General features: G+C 37.4%; 2 protein-coding genes across 51 annotated transcripts in view; one reads left to right on the top strand and one right to left on the bottom strand.

Annotated features, from left to right (window-relative positions):
* RAPH1 (Ras association (RalGDS/AF-6) and pleckstrin homology domains 1) overlaps nucleotides 1-15951 on the bottom strand; it is a 155401-nt gene that overhangs the window by 6894 nt on the left and 132556 nt on the right. The window lies entirely within an intron of this gene.
* Nucleotides 1-15951, top strand: part of ABI2 (abl interactor 2) — a 123102-nt gene that overhangs the window by 80399 nt on the left and 26752 nt on the right. For 7 of the 50 annotated variants that reach the window (XM_060623078.3, XM_060623076.3, XM_060623065.3 and 4 more), the window contains 3 exons: nucleotides 2729-2875; nucleotides 3644-3765; nucleotides 11175-11333. In XM_060623078.3, the coding sequence (XP_060479061.1) occupies nucleotides 2729-2875; nucleotides 3644-3765; nucleotides 11175-11333 (428 nt within the window). Of the gene's footprint in view, nucleotides 1-2728; nucleotides 2876-3640; nucleotides 3766-5238; nucleotides 5422-11174; nucleotides 11334-12711; nucleotides 12742-15951 lie in introns of all 50 variants that reach the window. The other 43 variants (XM_060623073.3, XM_060623037.3, XM_060623041.3 and 40 more) reach the window with 13 other exon arrangements.

Raw genomic sequence — 15951 nt, 5'->3', positions numbered from 1 at the left:
AACCTCCATACTGTTTTCCAGAGTGGCTACACCAGCTTGCATTCCCATTCAGTGTAGTATGTTGATGACATGGTAGGCTGTAGTGGTGCAGATGTAAGAGTAGAGAGATCAAGAGGAAGTATTTGTTTTCCTGTGGAATGTCTATATTTCTATTATATGTAGTACCTAACAGATTTTGTTAGGTTTTAAGTCAAGATTGTTAGCAAGGTAACCCACTGTCCTCTTAGTAAAAGAAAACTTTCTGTTGCTCTCAAATTTTGAAGATGTATTCATATACCAGTATTTGTTTCCCTTGTGTATTAGCAAGGGCTCTGCAGGATCTTTGGAGACCAGAGTTGCTGAGCACCACAAACCAGTTGATGGTCACAGCGTAGCGTTTTTGCATAATCTTTGTCTAGCCATCATATTTTGTTCCTTTGGCCCTTATTTTTTACTTTGTATTTATCATTGCCTTCACTGTATTGTTCTCAGTCAGCAAGGGTTTTTGTCTGCATGAAACAGAACATTTTTATTGTCTGGAAATGAGATGTTTGGAAATGAATCCGTATCTTATTTTTTTTTTTATATTTACATTATAATTTCAGAAATGCCTAATCTTTTTAGTATTTTTTTTTTTTAATTTTAGAGAGAGAGAGCACGAATGGGGGAGAGAGGCAGGGGGAGAGAGGGATCCTCAGCAGGCTTCACCTCAGCACAGAGCCCGACCCAGGGCTCAATCCCACAATGCTGGGATCATGATCTGAACCAAAATCAAGAGTCTGATGCTCAATTGACTGAGCCACCCAGGCACCCCTAAACTTTTTCGCATTTTATTTATTTTTTTAAATGTTTATTTTTGAGAGAGAGAAAGAGTGGGGGCAGGGCAGAAAGAGAGAGAGAGAGAGAGAGAGACAGAGACAGACACCCAGAATCCGAAGCAGGCTCTGAGCTGTCAGTGCAGAGCATGATGCGGGGCTCGAACTCACAAACCATGAGATGATGACCTAAGTGGAAGTCCAACGCTTAACCTACTGAGCCACATAGGCACCCCACTTTGTAGTATTTTAAATCCACATTCCTGATATTCCTTTTCCTTCCTTGGACGTACTATATCATCTAGTGCCCTTTACTTATTTTTACTTATTTTTTTATTTTTTAGAGAAGAGAGCAGGTGGGGGAGAGGGGCAGAGAGAGAGAGAGAGAGAGGGAGAGGAATCTCCAGCCTCCACACTCAGTGCAGAGCCTGATGTGGGGCTCCATCCTACCACCCTGGGATCATGACCTGAGCTGAAATCAAGAGTCAGATGCTGAACCGACTGAGCCACCCAGGCACTACTGCTTATTTTTAATTATTAATGTACATATGTGTTTATGCAAGATTTTGAGGGTAGTAGAGTGGACAGGGTCACTACAAAGTGATCTCACTGAAAATCTATCTGGGCTATTGAGTAGCCCAGGAAAACTGTATTTAAAGGAACCTTGGGACCCTGGGAGGAGTGAATTATTGAGAAATTTGTAAGGGAGTTACATCATTTCAGGAAAAGATAGCTTTTTAATTTTCACATCTTGAGATCCCAATTTTTATTCTTTAGAAACCAGAATTGTATCTGCAGAATGTCACTTTCATGTCAGTTGAGTATTTATCATTGTCATAAAGAATTTAGAAACTTAGAGATGAGAACTAATTTAATAATCATTAATATGCCATTGTGCATCCTATTTCCTATCATATTTCCTCTTTTTTTTTAATTTATTTTTGATGTTTTTATTTATTTTTGAGACAGAAAGCATGAGCTGGGGAGGGGCAGAGAGAGAGGGAGGCAGGACCCAAACTGAAGCAGCCTCCGTGCTGACAGCAGAGAACCCAATGCGAGGCTCTAACTCATAAGCCGTGAGATCATGACCTGAGCTGAAGTCAGATCCTTAGCCAGTTGAGCCACCCAGGGGCTACTCCTCTTTTCTCATTCTCTTCCTTTTAAAGGAGATTTTGAGAAGAAGGAAATATATTAATAAAATCCAGTCTGTTTTGTACTTTACAGTCCAAAGCAAAATAAGTAGAAAGACTTAGGTGGTCTTTTTTTTTTTTTTTTTCTCTCCCTTTTAAATGTTGAACACTAAGGAAGGTAAGAGGTAAAAGAGATCAAGGTAAAAGTTGAGTGAGGTGAGAAAGGAAGTGAGGGGAGAATGGAAGGAGAGGAGATTAACTTGTGTATTTCTGTGTGTGGATGTGTAGTGCAAGTCTATGTATTTACTAAATAGAAAGGGAAATGACTTGTTAGAGTTGCTCTTGATGATCACTGTGGGGGGTTGTGGAGCCAAATTATAGATTTATTTACCCTATCTTTGAATATCTTTGGTTAGGGAGAGAGGGGTGAGGAAGATAATTAGTGCATTCATGCAGTACAGTTGGGAAACTTCGGCATGGTACTAAAATAATTCGAACTCATTAAAAAAAAAGTCTGGGAAACACTGGCTTACTTGGTGGGAGAATCTTTGTGCTCTCTGAGAATGAATGAACAAAATTGCATTAGTACAGGGAAATGAGGTTGGAGACTAAACGATAGCAATACTCATTGACACCCTAATGACAAAGAAGTGATACTTAAGGAAAGACTGAAATTGGTAGCTGGGTTATGTGAAAACATTTTCCTGTCTCTGAATACAAATTGTATTTCACTACTGGCAACTCTTTGAATTTATTGTGCCGAAACTTGCTAATCACACAATACATACGCTCTTCTTTTTGTAGGCGGCACTCCCCCTATCGCACACTGGAGCCAGTGCGTCCTCCAGTGGTACCAAATGATTACGTACCTAGCCCAACCCGTAATATGGCTCCCTCGCAGCAGAGCCCTGTGAGGACAGCTTCTGTGAATCAAAGAAATCGAACTTACAGGTATTTTCTCTACCTCAGTGCAAAATGTGATGGTCATAGTACCATAATTTGTTCAGATTACTTCAGTTAAATCTCTCTCATTTTCCAAGCACTAAGTTCTTTTCCTCACTCTACTCCCCCAAACCTCATCTGATTCCACCTCTCTCTTCTCATGTTCTAATGAAGCTTTGAGGTCAGGAAGTTGAAAAACAGAAAAAACAGACATCTTAAAATACAGACTTCTCTACAAAATTAATAGTTTAGTTGACCTGGAAAAAGTTGTGGACCAGATATGGGAAAAAAAGTTATGGATCAGATGTGGGAAATTGCAAGTTGTTTTTTGGTGGAACTTTACAGATGAAAAACTATATGCAATAAAACATTAATATGGAATGGTATATCAGGATATTATTACAAATAAAATTAGTTTTTAATTATTAATCAAATAACCTGTTTAGGGAAACTGTTTTTATTATAAAACAAGTTTCTTCAGACAATAAAGGAAAGTAATAGTATTTTTATATGTTGAACCCTATCACTTACCACTTATATATTTATATTTTTCCTTCTTTTTCAATTTCTTTAATAGATGCTTATTAAAAGATGGTCAAAGCAAGTTTCTTGAACTTAGTATTTTTCCTGTTTTAAGAAATTAATACTTGAAGTGGAAGATTTTTGAATGATCTTTATTTAGCTATATGTTCATTTCAGCAAATTTTGGGAAATGCTGGCAGTATCTTCCTATATATATAAATACTCATGCTTTGGTGGCTCTTACTTCTTCAGCAGCAGCGGGAGTAGTGGAGGGAGCCACCCGAGTAGTCGGAGCAGCAGTCGGGAGAACAGTGGCAGTGGGAGCGTGGGGGTTCCTATTGCTGTCCCGACTCCCTCTCCTCCCAGTGTCTTTCCAGGTAAAACACAAATGGTACTTCATCTTTACTTGTCTTTTTTCAATTTGAATTCAATGTATGATTTAACTATAGTGGGCTTTTTTCATAATCAGGATTTTGTTTTCTTTAGGACTCTAATAATGTTGGGAAATCTTTATGCATTTTTTATATGTTTATTTTGAGGGAGAGAGAGAAAGCATGTGTACATGTGCACAAGCGAGCAGGGGAGGGGCAAAGAGAGATAAGGAGAGAGAGAATCCCAAGCAGGCTCTGTGCTCAGTGCAGATCTCATGAATCGTGAGATCATGACCTAAGCTGAAATCAGGAGTTGGACACTTAACCGGCTGAGCCATCCACTTGTCCCTCTGCTCTTGTTATTTTTGACCAAGTGATTTCTGAGTTCATGTTCACATACTTCTCTGTCATTTAGCTTTATGCCTTTGGTGCTGTGGCTCAGTAGGTGCTTTGAGGTTTCACGTACCACCTGGGTATGAGTTATATTCCAGCCAGTGTTATGACATTGCATGCCTTTGGACACAGTGGGTACTTAGTGTGAGAATCACATTCAGTGGCAGATTTTAAAGTAGTTTTGGCACTTAAATTTAGTGGACTTATGGAATTTAATACTGTCTGAAATACTACCTTTTTTTTCTGAAACAGAAAAATATGCTTGTTTAATGTGAAGACACCAAAGTTAAGCTTTATTTTAAAAGTATGACACAGAAGACATAAGGATAGAATATTTAAAAAAAAATTTTTTTTTTAATGTTTGTTTATTTTTGAGACAGAGAGAGATAGAGCATGAACGGGGGAGGGCCAGAGAGAGAAGGAGACGCAGAATCTGAAGCAAGCTCCAGGCTCTGAGCTGTCAGCACAGAGCCCAACGCGGGGCTCGGACTCACGGACTGTGAGATCATGACCTGAGCCGAAGTCGGGCACTTTAACCGACTGAGCCACCCAGGCGCCCCGAATATTTTGTATTTAATTTACTTATAATAGCAAATAGATAATACCTTTTTAAAAATCATAAAAAAAGATTTGTGTTTTCTAAATTCTTTTTTTTTTTTTACCAAATAGGGTGTTTATATCTGAAATATATGTTTATTTTCTGATTTGTGTAATTCAAAATGGAATATTATTTTTCTAGTGTATTCTGTTTAGATTTGTATGCTGTTTACAAAATATTATGCTAAAAATTACAATATAAAGGGAGCACTTTTCTTCCAGAGTAGTGGCTTTTAGGTAAAATGGAATGCTTGTGTCTAATGAATTAAAAAATCTGTACATTACCCTGAACATTTTGAATTATTTGCTAACAATCCTTTAGTATAAGGTTAATTTTTTTTCTTTTTTTTTTTTTTTTTTAACACTCTCTGTATTCTTTGGTTAGTGTTAAGCACTGGATATCTAACATTAGGTTCTCTAATGCCTTTTCTAATCCTGCCTAATGGGTCTGCCTCATTAATGCTGCCTCTTACTTCTCTTTCCCCTCAGCCCCTGCTGGCTCTGCTGGTACTCCTCCCCTTCCTGCTACTTCTGCATCTGCCCCTGCCCCTCTTGTTCCTGCTACTGTCCCTTCCTCCACTGCCCCAGACGCTGCTGCTGGGGGTGCCCAGACCCTTGCTGATGGCTTCACTTCTCCAACTCCCCCTGTTGTTTCTTCCACTCCCCCTACAGGTGAGTATGGCTTGTTCCTTGGAAGGCACATCCAGTCATCTGGCTCTTTTACATGGAACTCTGGCTTTATGACTTCTGTTTGTTTGTGCTCTATTTCTCTCTCTCTCTCTCTCTCTCTCTCTCTCTCTGTGTGTGTGCGTGTGTGTGTGTGTGTATAAAATCTGAAGAGTAATGGACTAACTAGAAGATGGCATGTAACCACAAGAGTAAAATTTACTGAGGAAATCAGGGTAAAGTTGACATACATTTTTCCAGTAGAGTAACACAAATATACATTTTTTTATTGCTTGAATTTCACTTACTAGAGATTTGTGAATTTAGTATGGAGCCCTCTTCTGTACAGTTTCGAGAAGTTATCATTAGAATTATTGTTACAGATTACGTCTTTAACAAATAGAAAAGTCTATGAAAATAATTCTAAGGTATATTTTATAGGTAATATTTAACATATTGAATGTCTCTGTACGTCTTTTAAAGTAGCACTGGAAACACATAGTAGACAATGGACTTTTTAAGAAATTCAGGCTTACTTAAGTGTTACTTAAAGTTGGCTGGTGTTTTAGTGTTTTAAAACTACAACTTAAAATCTGTTTTGATGGGGAAGGGGAAAAGGTTCACTTTCTACAAAATATATTTGCAAAGTTAATAGTGATGCTGGTTAGTAAATAAATTCTTTATTATAAAAATGTATGTGTTTGGACATGTATCACCTTAGCTTGCTAAATACTTCATAGAATATATATATTTAGCTCTACTGCTATAACTAGATGCTTGTGTTAAAGGACACTTAGCTAAAAGGGATTTTGGATGGCGTTTTATGGGATAACTTCTATAATAGCACTTTGTAAGAAAAGCTTCCCATAGTGTACAAATGTAAACATGGACTATACTTTGATCTATACACACCTCTGTTAGGCAAGACTATCTAGTTAAATCTAGGAATCTTACTATACTCCAACATCAATGCAGTAAAAAATACATCTTGAAGTTGGTTGTAGGCCCAGAAAGAACAAATCGCTCCCACCCAAGAGCGAATATTTTAGTAATAAAATCATAATTTAATAGCAGGTACTGGTTCAGAGTTTACCCTGAATGAACATTTGTTACATGACTGAATAATATAGTTTTTCTTAACAAAAATCAAGGTAAATGCCTTAATAACATATCAATATAATCTTTTTAATACAGTTTTTGAATCACCAAGTACTTTTTTCTTTTCTTCTTATTAAGGTATAATTTACATACCGTAAAATTAACCCTTTTTAGCATGTATTTCTGTGACAGATGTACACAGTAATGTCACCACAACTTCAGTGAAGATGTGGAATAATACTGTGATCCTCGAATTTCCTTCATGCTCCCTTTGTGATCAGTCCTTCCCTTTCACTCCTAGCCCCTGGTAACCCTTTGATCTGTGTTTTTTTCGTTTTTTTTTTCCCTCTAAAGTTTTGACTTTGTTAGCTTGTCATGTAAATGGGAATATATGGTATGTAGCCTTTTGGGTCTGTTTTTTTGGCACCAGTGCATTTGAGATTTATCCATGTTGCTTCAAGTTTCATTATTTTATTACTGAGTAACGTTGTATCCTTCGGAGGTACCATAGTTTGTTTATCCCTTGGATTATTTCCATTTTGGGGTTATTATGAATAAATTGCTGTAGGTACACACACACAGACTTGTGTGTGTGTCAGTTTTCAGTTCATTTGGGTAAACACCTAGGGATTAGGATTGTCGGGTTGTATAGTAAGTGAATGTTTAACTTTATAAGAAACTGTCAGATTGTTTTCCAAAGTGGCTAAATCATTTTATACCTCGACCAGCAGTGTGTTAGACTTCCAGTTGCTCTGCATACTTGTTAGCATTTGCTATTGTCAGTTTGTCTTTTAAAAAAAATTTTTTTTAATGTTTGTTTATTTTTGGGAGAGAGAGTGCAAGTGGGGAGCGGCAGAGAGAGAGGGAGACACAGAATCTGAAGCAGGTTCCAGGCTCTGCTGTCAGCACAGAGCTGGATGTGCGGCTCGAACCCACAAATCGTGAGACCATGACCTGAGCCGAAGTCAGATGCTGAACTGACTGAGCCACCCAGGCGCCACCCCCCAACCCCAAACTGTTTTTAAACTATAGCCATTGTAATAGGTGTACAATAGTTTCTTGTGTGGTTTTGGTTTGCATTTCCCTAATGTCTAATGATGTAGACTATCTTTTCATTTGCTTCTTTGCCATCTGTTTATCTTCTTTGATGAAATGTCTGTTCAAATGTTTTGCTCCCCTCACACACCTTTTGAATAGGGTTGTTTGTTTTCTTACTGAATTCTTTCATTTGTTTTGTTTTGTTTTGTTTTGAGAGAGAGTGAGTGTGTAGAAGTGGGAGAGGGGCAAAGGGAAAGAGAGAATCTTAAGCAGGCTCCACGCTCAGCACAGAGCCTAACACAGGGCTCAATCTCATGACCCTGGGTTCATGACTAGTGCCCAGAATCAAGAGTTGGATGCTCAACCAACTGAGCTACACAGGCACCCCTTGAATTCTTTTTTTTTCTGAATAAAAGTCCTTTATCAATTTTATGATTTGGAAATACGTTCTTCCATTTATGACTAACTTTTCATTCTTTAATGGTATCTTTTAAAGGGGGAGTTCTTCATTTTGATTGAGTCTAGTTCATTGATTTTTTTCTTCTGTGAATTGTGCCATACTTTCAAACTTGTTAGCTTATGCAAGGTCATAAAGATTTTGTTCTGTTTTTCCTAAAAGTTTTTAGTTTTAGGTTTTATAGTTAGGTCTGTAAAATTAAACTGTAGCTTTGTTTGCTTTTTTAACCCAAGGCAAAATAAATGCTTTATTAATGGTATCAATAGATTGTCTTTTAGTAGTGTTTTTGAATTATCGATGACTTATGTGAGATTTTAGACTGGATGTAATCTATAAAATTCATAATGGTGTCAATTATCAGGATGTTTTTAACTTGAAGATCATAGGTCTGTATTAGTTTGTTACAGATTAATTACTAAAATGCCAATAATGTATTTGTATCTGATGATTCAAATGACAAAACATATCTTTGAAGTAATAATTTATTAGTATATATGTTTTTACATTTTTTATTGTGGTTATATAGACTTGACAGTAGATTATGTTTAAAAAAAATTTTTTTTTTAATTTTTGAGAGAGAGGGACAGAGTGCAGATGGGGGGAGGGGCAGAGAGAGGGAGACCCAGAATGACAAGCAAGCTCCAGGCTCTGAGCTGTCAGCACAGAGCCTGATGCAGGGCTTGAACTCATGAACTGTGAGATCATGACCTGAGCTGAAGTCGGAGGCTTAACCAACTGAGCTACCCAGGTGCCCCCTGACAGTAGATTATGTTTAAGCTTGAATACTCCAGATTTTTATACAACAGAATTGATTTTTAGGTTTTGATGCTGTCGTATGTAAAATTAAATGATTTAGCAGATCTTGAGTACTTTTAAAATATTCTTTATATGAGTTCATATGAAACCAAGTTTGATAAATTTTTGGAGTTCCTGAAGACCAGTTTTAGTCACGTAAATCCTTTTTACAATCATGGATAAGATGAAAAATTGCCAGAAGTGTTTTTCTTTCTTTTCTCCTCTCCCCTCTCTCTTCCTTCCTCCCTGCACTTTCTCCTCCTCTTCCCCTTTGTTTTTTATTTTTTAATGTTTGTTTATTATTTTTGAGAGAGAGCGTGAGCAAGGGAGGGGCAGAGAGAGACGGAGACACAGAATCTGAAGTAATCTCCAGGTTGCGAACTGACAGCACAGAGCCCAGTGCAGGGCTCAAACCCAGGAACCACGAGATCATGACCTGATCCAAAGACAGACGCTCAACTGACTGAGCCACACAAGTGCTCCTATCTTCTTCCCTTTATCTCTCCTCTCCTTCCCCTTTCATCCCCTCTCACATCTCCCTTCCCTTCTTCTCTCCTCCTGTTTCCTCCCCTCCTTTCTTGTCTACTGGAGTGGTCTCTCCAGGGTGTTCTAGTGCTTTGTTTGCTCTGTTATAGTAGGCCTTCAGCTGAATGATGTTAAGTGGAAGTGGAGTCAAGAGAAAATTTAGGAGCTGAATTGCATTAGGGACTTAGATTACGAAAGAATGTCTTTAGTTAGCATTACCTGTTTAAGTATTCTCAGCACAGTTGAGTGAAATTGCTAATAAATGTGTATAGGTTCAGAGATTGTATTACAAATAAGATATATTTTACTTTTTTGTATCTTAGCTTTATTCATACTTGTAAATTGCTTAAGCTCTAATTAAGATATTTATTTATTTATTTATTTATCTATCTATTTATTTATTTATTTATTTAGAGGGAGGGGCAGAAAGAGTTGGGGAGAGAGGGAATCCCATGCAGGCTTCTTGCTGTCAGCACAGAGCCCAATGTGATGCAGGGCTCCATCTCACAAACTTTGAGAACATGACCTGAGCTGAAATCAAGAGTCAGATGCTTAACCAGCTGAGCCACCCAGGCACCCCAACCTCTAATTTTAAGGCAAAATAATCTACCTTCGGAAATGGAGGGGTTTTTCTTATTAAAATTTTTTTTTCAATGTTTATTTATTTTTGAGACAGAGCATGAGCGGGGGAGGGGCAGAGAGAGAGGGAGACACAGAATCTGAAGCAGACTCTAGGCTCTGAGCTGTCAGCACAGAGCTGGACACAGGGCCCAGATGCGGGGCTTGAACTCAACTGCGAGATCATGACCTGAGCTAAAGTCAGATGCTCAACCGACTGAGCCACCCAAACACCCCTTTAATTTTTTTTTAATGTTTATTTATTTTTGAGAGAGAGAGAGAGAGAGACAGAGCACAAGTGGGGGAGGGGCAGAGACAGGGAGACACAGAATCTGAAACAGGCCCCAGGCTCTGTGCTGACAGCTCAGCACAGAGTTCGAACTCAGGAATGGTGAGATCATGACCTGAGCCGAAGTTGGATGCTTAAGCAACTGAGTCACCCAAGTGCCCCATGGAGGTTTTTGATTGAATAAAGACGTATTTGATTTGGAATTATGTCACTTTACCTTTTGTGAAATACTTTGTTTTCCTTTAAATGAATTGGCTTTGCTACTTTAAATTTACTGCTATTGTTATTATTACTATTATTGTTTTGGATAAGACTGTGTGTTAAACATTTTTTCTTTTTCTTTTCCAAATGTCATTTCTGTTTAGTTTTTAGTGGCCATTTTTGAGGGGTGGAGGAGGAAGTAAGCCACAGATTTTAATTGTGATGATTTTGAAACCCTGTCAAATTATTAGTTTAATACAATTATAGTATTAATTAGTAATCTGTTTAGACCATAGCTTTTCCAAACCTAGTTTTATTTACCGACTTTCTTGCTTTTGTACTTTCTTTTTTAAAGTTTATTTATTTATTTTGAGAGAGAGCACAAGCTGGGGAGGGTCAGAGAGAGAGAGGGAGACACAGAATCCAAAGCAGGCTCCAGGCTCTGAGCTGTCAGTGCAGAGCCCGATGTGGGGCTCGAACACACAAACCATAAGATCATGATGCGAGCCGAAGTTGGATGCTTAACCGACTGAGCCACCCAGGCGCCCCTCTTGCTTTTGCACTTTGATATGTTAGCTGAGCAATAGCTGTGGCCTTGTATGATGTTTGTCAGATAGCAATTAAGTTAGCTAAGCATTGTTATTTTTAATCATGTTATTAAGATTCAGACAATAAAGCATTTGGTTGTCTGAGATAATTTTCTTTTAATGGCAAATTTATGCTCTGTCCCTTTTCCAGGTCATCCTGTTCAGTTCTACAGTATGAATAGACCTGCCTCTCGCCATACTCCCCCAACAATAGGGGGCTCGTTGCCCTATAGACGCCCTCCTTCCATAACTTCACAAACAAGCCTTCAGAATCAGATGAATGGAGGACCTTTTTATAGCCAGAATCCAGGTTAGATTTTCTTTTGCATTTTATAGAATATTTAAAATTTCAATTACAGAAGAAAAGACCTTTAATTACAAATGACTAGCGCATAATAGGTGTTTAGTACTATTTGTTCAATGAATGGAAGAATGACTACAAGGTTGCTAATACTATATCATCCATTTCTTTTTTTTTTTTTTTAATCAGTACACGATTTCCATATAAAGTAGAACTTAATTTTTCCAAACAATCTTTTTGATTGTGCTGGTGATTATTTGCTTTTAAAAATAATACTATGGTGAACAGTATTTCCTTCTTATTTTATCAGATATCCTTGCTCTACGAATACCAAATAATAAAAATTGACTGTATATGAACATAGTTTTATAAGTGGCATAGTAAAGGAGAGATGATATTTTTGAAGCTGTTTTGTGCTAGGCAATTATACTGTTGTATTCACGTCTCGTACCAAACCTATGATGGGAAAGCTGGGACTTGGACAGATTGATCCAGATACTACAGTCAGTCTTTCATCATGCATCATGCATACAGAAAAAAATTAATCTGGCACATATTTAAAGTCACATGCAGGGGCGCCTGGGTGGCGCAGTCGGTTAAGCGTCCGACTTCAGCCAGGTCACGATCTCACGGTCCGTGAGTTCGAGCCCCGCGTCAGGCTCTGGGCTGATGGCTTGGAGCCTGGAGCCTGTTTCCGATTCTGTGTCTCCCTCTCTCTCTGCCCCTCCCCCGTTCATGCTCTGTCTCTCTCTGTCCCAAAAATAAATAAAAAACGTTGAAAAAAAAAAAAAAATAAAGTCACATGCAAACATTATTTTTGCTTCTTCCCCAGAGAAGGTGAAAGCAAATACTAGACACTGTGACTATTGTGGACATGGTATATCAACTTACTGTGTTTTTCTGGATTTTTGCCAAGAGGCCAGTAAGTCTGTATATGATCACCTTTAATATTAAGGGACAACCCATTCCATTTTTTTGATAAGCCCTGAAACCAGTCAACCATGGCTACCTTTTGGTGAAACCTCCTTATTCCTTGGGAGTTATGCAGAAGAAATTTGATTCTCTTTCTAGATAAATGCAGTTTACTTATTTATTTTTAATGTTTATTTATTTTTGAGAGACAGAGGGAACACAAGCCAAGGAGGGGTAGAGAGAGAGGGAGACACAGAACGCGAAGCAGGCTCCAGGCTCTGAGCTGTCAGCACAGAACCCAGTGAGGGGCTTGAACTCGCGAACCGTGAGATCACGACCGGAGCTGAAGTCAGACGCTTAACCTAAGACTGAGCCACCTAGGTGCCCCTTGATAAGTGCAGTTTAAAGAATGCCTTTATATATTATCTCATTTGATTCCTCTAATCATGTGTTCATTTTCATCTGTATTTTATAGGTGAAGAAACTGAGGCTGAGGTGATGTCAGGTTAGGATTTGAACTTAGATCGTCTGCCTCTGAGTTCCATGTTCTTTCATACTATCCTACCTAACTTCGGACTTTAAAAAATCTTCCTCTTACTCTCGTAGTCTCTTTTTGGGAGGTAGGGGGTTGGAGGTGAGGAGGATCCCACAATGTGATATAAAGTGCTTGAGAGCCTGAGACCTCGTCAGTCTTTTATACAGTTTTATCCTGGGAATAGTGCTCAGTAGCTGTTGGATGTAGAATGAAATCCTGTTCCTTTACTCAAATCCTTTGACTCTTTTGGGTCCCTCTTACAGATTAAACACCATATTTACACTGTAGTGTGATGACCAACTGCCTGAGCTGAAATATACTCTTGCTGCTGTCCTTGATTACACTTAATGATTTTTTGCTGTGCCATTCTTTTAAACTCATTTTGAGCTTAATTTTGACAAATCTGCCTATCTTTTTCATACATTCTGATTTTAAATCATGTGTTCCAAACTCATTTTTATACCTAAATGCAGTTTTTATTTTTAAACTTTAGTTTGTTAGTAGATATGGCTTATTTCATAGTTGTGTTGAAGGTAAGGTCTCTCTCTGGCCCTCCTTGGAAGTCTAGACAAATACTGCTTATGGCCCATACACCCTTCCCTATGCTCAAGTAGAATTTTGAAAGAGTGGTGTCAGTCTAAAATGGCTGGTTCCCTAATGGAGCTGAGAGATACTTCACTGTGACAGTTGATGACCCATGTGTATATGATATTCAGGAAATAGGTACAAGGATATTTACTTCTTTTTGTGTACATATACACGTATAAAATATTGGTCTTATGAGAACTGTTGGTGGAATTTATTTGAAGGCTATTTGAGCACATACTTAAATGTGTTTTATGTACATATTTCAGTACTTCTTTCTTTGTAAATCTGATTTTAACGAAAGTATGTGATTAAAGCAGAAAAATGCCCTACTCTCAGGAATAATTTTAATGAAAGTATTTTTCACACTCATGGATATAAAACGAATTGAGATTCTTGAGCCTTCAATATAATGTGTGAGACAATTCATTTATTTATTTTTTTTCTCCTGTATGCCTCTCTTTTAAGTTCTGCCTTTCATCTCTAGGGATTTGGTAACTGTTTAAAGAGGGTGACTGCAGCTTTGTTAGTTTATTAATCATGGTGCTTTTTTGAATTAAAATTTATTTTTACTAAATCATGTTCTTTGAAAAGCTTTTCTTTCTTTCTTTCTTTCTTTTTTTTTTTTTTTTTTTTTTTTTTTTGCAAGAATCAATACTTTGCAAACCAGTGTCCTAAGGCTACTCGGTGTTTCTTCTTTTTATTTGCTTTAGAAAATTATGTGTCTTGTATTATTCCCATGGGTCTTACCTTCATCCCTGTTTATTAATATTTAAAATGAAAAAACGTGTGTTGTGCTTTCTCAAGCAGCTAATTCTCTGATTTAACAAAAATGATCCCAGCTGTGTTTTTTATGAGCCTGTTTTTTTACAATCAGAGGCTTAAAATGGATGTGGACTTCTGAAGGGGTGAGCTGACAGGCTGGGATTCATGTGTCTCTAAATTCAGTGTGATTTTCTGTGAGATGGAAATCTAGCAGCACTGTTACTGTAGTTGGTTTGAGTTGAAAAGGCAACCAAACATAGGAATTAAAATATGGAATTATGAGAACTGTTGGTGGAATTTATTTGAAGTGCCAAGTCCTAAGAGTACAATAATTGTTTTGTAATGATCCTAAGGGTACAGTAATTGTTTTCTAATGAGATTATTTCAGAAGCAATTTAATGAAAGGAACACTTTGATCAGGGCATAACTGAAATCCCTTTGGCTCTCATTGTTTCTTAAAAATGTAGTCAAAGAAATAGGAATACCAATGTATCATTCATCTTGTCAGCTGCAAAGAGAGTCACTGAAACAAATAGAGCTAACAAGTTAACAGTTTTTATTTTAAATATCAATATGAAGCACTCTGGTGGTAAATAAGTATGTGTGTGTTTGTACATTTACATATATAAACCTCGTTTGGTAAGTGTCTTAGTTTAGGCTGCTATAACAGAGACTGGGTGGTTTATAAACAACAGAAATTTATTTCTCATAGTTTTGGAAGCTGGAAGTCAGAGATCAGGGTGCTAACATGGTCAATTTCTCGAGTTCTCTTCTGGGTTGCACACTGCTATCTTCTTGTATCCTCACATGGTGGAAAAGAGAGGGAGTTCTCTAGGTCTCCTTTGTAAGGACACTAATTCCATTCATGAGGGCTCCACTCTCATGACCTAACTGCCTCCCAAAGTCCCACCTCCTAATACCATCACATTAGGATTTCAACCTGTGAACTTAGGGGATATATAAATATTCAATCCATAACATTAAAGAATCAGTAATGTATTTAAGTACCAACACCTTTTTTAATAGATATCCTATAGTATACTGCTCATATTTTCTTATAGCAAAGGTTAAAAAAAATCTAATTCATAAAGTGGAATGTTGGTTGCAAGAAATGTGACTGTATATAGTTTGTATGAGGAATTTGTAAATGAGTATTGTGTTTTACACAGGGAAAATGCCAGGTTTTAACCACTGAATGTTATTAAAAACAACTAAAAAGAAACAATGAAAAAACTATATTGGGTTGGTGATACTGCAGAAGAGAAATCAATAACATATATTCACTAAATGATGCTTACCATAAATTTCCAGAAAAATGCAGATGTGGTAGAGCTTTAGCAAAGTATGAATAAAAGAGCAGTAGCAAGAAGCTATTTTCAAATCCTTATTTTAGGCAGTCTTTAGTGTTTGTTAGAGAATGCTTACTCTAAGAACGAAAAAGCAAGGGAACAACTGAACAGTGGTACGTATATTCTCAGATGACCAAGTAAGCCGGATAGGCCCTTTACACTGATTATTAATACAAGTTATGTTTTTAAACTGTTAATTTGCTACTTTCACTTGGCATAACATCTTGTGACTCTTTTGGTTCAAAAGGAATAACAACAATGATCCAGTTCTTTTAACCCTTCTGAGACTACAGAATTGATAATTATTTGGTAACCATATACTCTTCCATCAAAAAAGCCTCCTTACTGAGTATCATTAAGTTCACTTTTAAATACTCCTTGCTATTCATGTTTAGAAAATATTTCACTTTTTAAAATGTTTACTTTTGAGAGAGAGAGAGAGCCAGAGAACGAGTGGGGGAGGGGCAGAGAGAGGGAGACA

This window comes from Panthera onca, chromosome C1 (genome assembly GCF_046562875.1).
Source record: "Panthera onca isolate mPanOnc1 chromosome C1, mPanOnc1 haplotype 2, whole genome shotgun sequence".
NCBI classification, from domain to species: Eukaryota; Metazoa; Chordata; class Mammalia; order Carnivora; family Felidae; genus Panthera; species Panthera onca.
This window is presented reverse-complemented; position numbering and strand designations above follow the sequence as displayed.